At 45.5% G+C, this 8,474-nt stretch overlaps 1 protein-coding gene across 3 annotated transcripts in view; it reads right to left on the bottom strand.

Annotated features, from left to right (window-relative positions):
* Nucleotides 1-8,474, bottom strand: part of Dntt (DNA nucleotidylexotransferase) — a 31,545-nt gene that overhangs the window by 8,410 nt on the left and 14,661 nt on the right. For all 3 annotated transcript variants that reach the window (XM_028775828.1, XM_028775839.1, XM_028775847.1), the window contains exons 6-8: nt 7,553-7,676; nt 4,399-4,531; nt 3,091-3,199 (exon numbers count right to left, since the gene is read on the bottom strand). In XM_028775828.1, coding sequence (XP_028631661.1) covers nt 3,091-3,199; nt 4,399-4,531; nt 7,553-7,676 — 366 coding nt within the window. The remainder of the gene's footprint in view (nt 1-3,090; nt 3,200-4,398; nt 4,532-7,552; nt 7,677-8,474) is intronic.

The raw sequence follows: 8,474 nt of genomic DNA, 5'->3' as shown, positions 1-8,474 counted from the left end.
CCCACAGTCATCCCTCAGTCATCCCACAGTCATCCCTCAGTCATCCCTCAGTCATTCTTCAGTCATTCCTCAGTCATCCCTCAGTCATCACTCAGTCATCCCTCAGTCATCCCTCAGTCATCCCTCAGTCATCCCACAGTGGCATGAGCCACCATGATTAGTTCTGACTTAGAGTCTTATTCTGTATTCTCAACATTTTGAATCTCCCATTAGTTTCATGAACTCCAGGGGTGACCACATGAAGCACTTAGGGTCTCTGTCCCAGGGTCCCGCTCACCAGGCCTGCCCCATGCCTGAGTCATGAAGTCTCCTTCTTTTGAGGTGAACTATCAGCAGCCTGATTGGAAATCAGGCAGAATGGATGTCTGGGGTCTTACAACCTCCCTAGCGATTGGATTCCTAAGCTCTTTGCCTCCCTTTCTCCTATGTCTGACCCAGGAGTTTTCTCCAAAGGACACCATTTAAATAGGAGAATGCACTGAAGGCTGTTCAACCTACTTCTCTATTTAAGCATCTTTTGGGTGTGCTGTGTGTGTTCTGTGAGTACACACGTGTGCACTGTCTGAGCTGTGCTCACAGCCATCTGTAAAGTGGAGCTCAGGGTAAGACTGGCAGGGAAGGAAGTGAAGAGAAGGTGGAAGCCAGATGGGAAGAACTCCGCTGATTTCACAGTTGAGATATTGGGGCTGGGTCCAGAGCTTCAGGGGGTGTGTCTAGCACTGCGGGTGGGGTGGTTCAACACTTCAGGGATGGGTTCATGGGTCCAGGGCAGGGACACTAAATCACCTGGCACCTTTTGCATGAGGATAGGGGAGGAGCCAGCCTGCTGGCTCTTCAGTCCCCTAGAGCCCAGTGCCTGGTTCTCAAACTGAGTTCAATAAGCAATCCTGTTGCTGCTGATCACAGCCACCATTTGTCAGACACTCTGGAACTTTCTATTGAATCCCCTGTGTGAACTGTTAGGAACCATCCCAGGTTGTACTACCACTTCTAAAGTCTCAGATTAGACCTGGTTTACTATCAGCCCCTGCTACAGGACCTGGGCTTATAATGACTATCTCTGCCCAGGGTCCACAGGAAAACTACCTCGAAACTAGCGATGCAAAGAGGGCTCCCCTGCCATCTCTCCACTCCAGCAGACACTCGTAGCATGGGACAATGGCACAAAAACAAACATCAATGAGTTTCCAGCCTTGGCAACAGGCCTGGGGGGAGAGGTATTCTTTGGTCTTTCAGTGAGTCTTTAATCTTCCCCTGCCCTCCCCCATCCACCCCAGAACAGAGGATCTGGTCAGTATCCTGACTTTTCTTTGTTGTGTCTTCTCCTAGCTGAACTTATCTTGCCTTCTCTGAAGGGGTTCTGGTTAGCCTGTGCACCCTCTCCTGAGAAGGACAGGGCGATGTGGAATGGTCTCACAGATGAATTTGGATCTGAATCTGAAATCTAGTTTTCATTTATAGAGCTCATGGGTCCAGGGCTGGTTATTTCTAGTTTTCACTTTATCTAGTCTCTCTCGGGCACATCAGTGAGCTCAGCCCATGGCCAGCAGATATTGTCTACCCAGGAAGGGAGAAGCTGTCCTAGGAAAACTCTGGTCCAGCCTCCTCTACTCAGTCAGATCAGCAGGTTCTCAGGAAAGAACCTTTGGTCTCTCTAGGAAATGGTGCTTGACTAGAGAGCCAGAAGTCTTTGGCTGTGGGGTTAGCTTAACTCAGCTTTGACTACTAACAATGGTCAACCCGTGGCAGGTTTGATTTCATTTTGTGGGAGCCATTGGCTATGACCTCTGCAGGGCCTGGCTTGCCCTCATCATCTTCCTTCTTCAAACAAGATGCATACCTGTAAAGTGTTGCCTACGACCCAAAGCTGGTCAGTCTCATGCCAGCCATAAGGTGCTGTGAGAAGGTGTTACAAACAAGAATAGTAGTCATGTACACTGATCGTGTAACACATGAAAGTAACAATGCTTGGGGCTGGGTAGACGGCTCAGTGGTTAAAGCAGCTGCTTTGCAAGCACAAGGACCTGAGTTTCAGATCCCCAGAACCCATATAAATGCTTGGTGGATGTAGCAGGATATTTATTCTGCTACATTGTATTCACAGTGGAGCTGGGTGATTAGGCAGTAGAAGAAGAGGTAGAGCTGGGAGAAGAGAGGAAGGGAAGGGGAGAAAAAGAGGAAGGGGAGGAGAAAGGGGAGACTATCAGTCATGGAGAACCACAGATCAAAAGCTGTCCTGGGTAGCAATTTCTTTCAAAAGGTTAGATATTGGGTAACAACTCTAGTTGTATGGGCATCTTGTTGGTTGAGCATTTCTAAATATATAAATCCCTTAGATAATCGTTAAGCTTTAAGAGTCTCATTTCTACAGGGTACTACGAGGACGACAAATATTGTCTGGGGTTCAGCTGAGCTTTGTGGATGCAGTGTGGTGGATTGGCAGAGTCATCCCACTATGCTAGTGTCTCATGGGTGCCAGACCCGGCACATCTAGCTAACCAGAGCCCCCCGGTTAGAGCCGAGGAGCAGCGGGAACATGGTGGCTGCCTGGGAACAAGCTGTGCCGGGCACTGTTTTCTAAATATCTCCCCTACAGGTAGACATGACAGCCTGATTGCAATTCTAGCCCAGAAGGTGGAGACAAGGGATCCCCGGAGCAACCTGGCTAGTAGGACTAGCCATATGGATGAGCTCTGGGTTTGATTGCAAGAGCCTGCCTCCGTGAATAAGGTGGAGTAGTTGAAGATGATCTTGAACATGAACCTTAGGCTCCACATGCACCCGCACATGTGTGCCTATACATATACAAAACATGTACACATGTGTGCATCATATACACACAATACATAACATACACACCATACACATAGTCCATACACACAAACATATATATATATACATATATATATATATATATATATGTATATATATATATACCATACACATGCACAACACATACACACACACACATAACATACATAACACATACACACACTCACTCACACACACACATACACACACGAAAAAGAAACAAAACAGAAAGCAATGCTAAGCCAGCCTTAAATGGCAGGTGCCATCTGGCCTCCTTACCTGCTGCCTCCAAAAGTCTGTCACTTTATGCAAAAGTTGCTGCTCTTCCTCCTCTGTGGCTTCTGGGCTGGTAATTAGAAAGTCTACATCATGTCCAGTCATCTTACCCCTAATTTGCAAAAAAAGAAAAAAAACACAAAAGAAAATCAGTTCGACTTTTAGCCCTTCAAACAGACAACATGACAAAACAAAACGTCTTCATTTCCGTGTCCCAAATGTGAAGTTTGCGGTTCAAAATACTCACAATATTTTAAGAGCAGCTATTCCTGGTTGTACAACTCTACTTTTTGCAAAGCAAATTTGTGACAGGAAACACTTTATCCAGAATTTGTTGTTTTTTGTGAATGGAAAGAAAGTAACAAACACTACACCCACAGGCATCACACACATAGAGAAACCTGTATGACAACGGGACATAGAGAAACCTGTACGACAACGGGTAGCCAACAAAGAGCTTTGATAATACCATGCAAGTTAGCCTTCTTAGAATTACGGTATGGCTTAAGAGATTTTGCTTTGTCAAGTTTTTTAAAGACAGGGTCTTATGTGGTCCAGACCGGCTTTGAGCATGCTATGAGGCTGAGGATGACCCTGGACTCCTTATCTTCCTGCCTGTACTTCCCAAGTGCTGGGATTATGGGTATATTTCACCATACCTGATTTATTGGATACTGGGAATCAAAGCCAGGTTTCCTGCATGCTAAGTAGCCACTCTGCTGAGTGATGGACCCAACCCAGAAAATTCTCTTAGGTTTAGACCTCTTTGATGCAAGTGAGCAGGCAAGGTCTCAGAAGGAGAGGTGGGAGGGACAAGTCCCTTTCTGAAATGGAGGCATTTGTAGCCAACTGAAGAGATTCATGTTTGAAGACTTGTTCATTGAGTTAGTCTTGGACTAAACCAGTTTCTTGAGCATCTACTTAGTGATCAGGCTCATACCCTGGTGTCACTAGGAACTAAGATCCACAGGGAAAGCACACATGGTATAGTAGGCATCTGAGAAGCACAGAAGAAAGTACCTAATACTGAATAGAATAAGACGGAGTTAAGGACAGCTTTCTGGAGGTGGCAGCACCTAAACTGAGTCTTAAGGGATAGAGAAGTCAAACAAGTGCCAAATTCACAAAACTGTAGAGAAAGTTTCACCTGAGCAAAGTCACAGAGGCAAGAAACAGCTCTGTGAGGTGGGTGTCAAGCTATTTGAGGCTCTGACACAAAACACAGGAGGCAGGAGTCCAAGCTGCAGAGTGAGGTCGGCACCAGGTCAGAGGCAGGTAGGAGAGGGGTTCTAAAACAGCTACATCACTTACCTGCGAAATCCCCCAGTCATGGTGACCAAGGCGTCTGGAAGGAACGCCACCACCGCCTCCTTAACTAACACGCTGACGGCCTCTGCCTCTGGCCTGTTCACACGACTAATGAGGTCTTCATAGTAGAGGAATCCTGAGAGGCCATTGACAGGCCAGTGGAGAGAAAGGCACACGTAAGAGGACCAGCCGTCGATGGGAGAGGATGCTGTCTCACACAGTGCTCTCAGGCATTGAGCAGACTCTGTCCAGAGCACAGTGATCTACAGCATTAGCTTGTCCATTTGCTTGTGGGTTTTTCATAGTTACAAAGGAGCTTTGGTTTCTCATGGGGAAGTCTACAATAAATATTCTTATCAAGGGGAAACTATTCAGATCCTCTGGAATCAAAACTGTTTTTAAGAGATGTTATAATAGAGATTCAGCGTTCCTTCTCCTCCTCCTCCTCCTCCTCCTCCTTTGATTACTCCTCCCCCTCTTCTTCCTCTTCTTCCTCCTCATCCTCCTCATCCTCCTCTTCCTCTTGCTGCTATTGTTGCTCCTGTTTTGAGGAAAGGCCCAGATGTCTCCTTTCTGAACTCCTAGTTCCTCTGCCTCCCAAGTGCTGAGATCCCATGTGTGCAGCACTGTGTCCAGCCTTCTTGACCAACAAGCTATGCCCTACTACGTAAAGGGGGATAGGAAAATTCAGGATTTGGAACTGAACGCTTCATTAGAAAAGGGAAAGACATGGGAGGAAGAGGGTGGGTCTGTGTCCAAAGCAACATGCAAAGTGCCCTGGAGGGGCTGGCATGCTACTTCCTGGCCTGAGGACTGTGAACCAATGACTGTTCAGAAGCAGTGTCATGAGGGAGAGCAGAGCATTTGACTGTGACTACAGAACAGTCAGAGGAAGACAGAGAGGGAAGGAGGCTTATCTCTAAGGATTGGGGTAAAGTACTGGTGGGAAGCAAGGCGTGTTTGGGATACTCAGAGTCTGATGACAGTCATGCTTCCATACAAGATGCTGAACTTTTATTTAAGGAATCCAAATGCCACCCAACAAACTGAAGATGTACTTCTCTAAGGGCTGCTGATTGGCTCCTGTTTCTCACCCCAAAATGAGACATAACCAGGAAGTCATTTGGCTTGAGCACACTGTAAACAAAGTTACCAAGTTTGAAGTCATCTGTAATCTCTAAATGGGGCAGTTGCAGAAGTGTGTTGACAGGACCAGGAAAAGATGTTGATGCTAAACCATCTCTCACTTGTACTACCAAGCCAGTTGCTTGAAGATCTACCATCTTCATATCGATGACTGTTATGATATAAACTTTTCTTGTTCGGTTGTCAACAGTTGCATTTTTATTGGGACATGGCTGCTTTGTGTGTGTGTGTGTGTGTGTGTGTGTGTGTGTGTGTGTGTGTGTGTTTGATCTAAGAAGCAATATTCTATTAGGCTCTAATAAATACAGAAACTGCCATCGTCAGTGGCACTCAAGAGCAACTCAGTTGGTGCCAGGAAATCCCTGTGCTCACTCACACGATGACGTCCATGAACGTGAGGTTATGACTTTTTAAAGAATGTGTAGCTGTCAGCCAGCACCTCAACCTGCATTCCTAACACTTAAGATGCTGAGACAGGACATCACAAGTTTAAGGCTTTCTGAGAAAAAAATATGACACTGCTCCCCACATCTGCTGTAAGTGTTAGGTGTCCTCACTATCATTCCAAACCATCCCATGTCACTTAGGTTTGATAGTCATCTACATTTCTCCTTAATGGCATCTCTAGAGCTAGTGTAAAACATGCTTACTAGACTAGACTTTCTGGCATCCAGAGTAGAAATACTAGGTGTTTTTTTTAGACTCTTTTATTTTCCTGTGTGCTATTATATAAAGCTTATTAATAATCACTCAGAAAGCAGCAAATTTGAGAGCTGGCTCAGTAGCTAAGAGCATTGGCTCCTCTTCCAGAAGACCCAGGTTTGATTCCCAGTACTCAATGGCAGCTCACAACCATCTGTAACTTCAGTTGCAAGGGATCTTATACCCTCTTCTGGCCCCCTTGGACACTGGACAAATGTGGTGCAAAGAAAAAAATACAAGTAACACCCATACACATAAAATAAAAATAAATAAAACTGTTTTTAAAAAGAAATTAACAAGCTTATAAGATTAATAGGGGTTTTCTATAGTGTCACTGGTGGGACTCCCCCACCCAGATATGATCCGTATCATCTACCATTTCTTGTGATATCATTTTTGGTCTGTCTGTCTGTCATTATCACTTAAACAGAAGATAGGTGTTGACTAATTACACAAACCCAGCATCCTCTGGTAGAAGACTCTATCACTTCCATATTAAAAACTTGATTAACTTCATGATTTTCCATAACCCCAGAAGCTAGAGAACTATAGCAATGACTCCCTCTTGAGGAACAATTTTACTCTATTTTTATTGTACATTAAAAGGAAACATGTAAAAAACCACACACATTTAGAAGGGGCTATAAATTGCATCTCCTTGTTTCTGGAAAAGTATCAGTACCATCTGCGGAAAGCCACCTTGATGGCCGTGGGGCTTGCCAGACTTTCAGATGATACTGAGAGCTCTTCTGTCTCTGGATTCTTGTCTCTTCCTAGGCTATAAGGATCTGGTTAGATAGATCAAGCCTGTAGCTAGCTTTCCACCCCCTTCTCTTGCATTTTCCAGTCCCTAGCCCACATTCTCGGTATGAACCAACCCATTGAGAATGTACTTTCTTCAGTGCTCCTTCCTCTCCTTCTATGTCAGTTTACCCTTCTGTCCTCGACTCTTCATGCATGGTTCTTACACAGACAGCCAGACCCAAGTGTCTAGATGAGTCTGTAGGAATCAGGACAGAGCCCACTCTGCCTTAATGTCTGGATAAAGGGAATCAGAGCAGCCCAGAAAGAGGCCGTGTTCTCATGTTCTCCTGGCTTTGTGCAAGCGGATGCATTCCCTGGTTAGCTCAGGTTCATCAGTGAGGCAATGAAGGCACAAGGTTTTAACTAGCTTACTCAAGATCACTCAGTGACAAGTGCTGGAGCCAAGATTTACCTGAGTCCCAAGTCTGGAACAAGTAAAAGTGACTTTCATGTCACCTGACCCTGACAAGCCCAGGGTGACCCGTGACCTCCCCGAGACCATTACCTGCTTTCTGCATTTGTGTAAACCTTAGGCTTGTGTCTGACTTTATTTCGCTGAGAGTTTTGAAACCCATCCTGAACCATTTCTCAGCTGTCTTCAGTCCCACACCAAACACAGATGTAAAGAGCTGAAAGGGAGGGAAAGGCAGGCTGTTATTCCCTCAACTCATTGCTGTGACAACAGAGTGACGCCTTCTAAAGTCTCAGGCCGAGAACAAGAAATATAAGCAAACCTTTGGCCCAGTTTCTCTTGAAAACATCAAGGGAATGGGTAGTGAGTGTGGTGAGTGTGGTGAGTGTGGTGTGTGTGCATGTGCGAGTGTATGTGTGTACATAACTGTGTATTTGGAGACTACAAGCCAACCTCAGGCTGGGATGGTTGGCCAGTGAGCCTCAGGGAGCTGCTTGCCTCTACCTTCTTGGTGCTTGGATTTAAAAGGCATGCTACCACACCTAGCTTTTTATGTTGGTTCTGGGGTTCTTACTCAGATTTTCTGCACTTCAGTGAGTTCTCTCTTGAGCCTGGGAATGGTAACTTTCAGAGGCATTTCTGGTGGATCCTTTCATAACCAAAGTGTCACTAAATGAGAAAGAAGTGAGAGACAGATGGACATCTGTGGAAGGAGACAGACTGCCTGTTACATGGCTATATGAGAAGCTGTCTCTGGCTGTCTTCAGATTGCTCAGTCTTTTACACAAAGTCCTGAACCACACCTTCGGTGGAAGGAGGCTCACAGAGACTCAGCAAATTCACCCCATCTACAAGTGTGTAATGGGAAAGTACAAACTTCAACCCCCATCTGTCTGTACTCTGAGCCTGGCTCCTATTCTGGCCATATGTTAGGCCTTGTATCATTTATGAACTGAAGGAACTGGCCAGAGTACCATAAACTCTAAGGTAATAAAAATTTGAAGATCATTAACCT

This window comes from Grammomys surdaster, unplaced genomic scaffold (assembly GCF_004785775.1).
Source record: "Grammomys surdaster isolate TR1022 unplaced genomic scaffold, NIH_TR_1.0 66, whole genome shotgun sequence".
Taxonomy (NCBI): Eukaryota; Metazoa; Chordata; class Mammalia; order Rodentia; family Muridae; genus Grammomys; species Grammomys surdaster.
The sequence above is the reverse complement of the archived record's forward strand: the minus strand, read 5'-3'. Positions and strand labels throughout refer to the sequence as shown.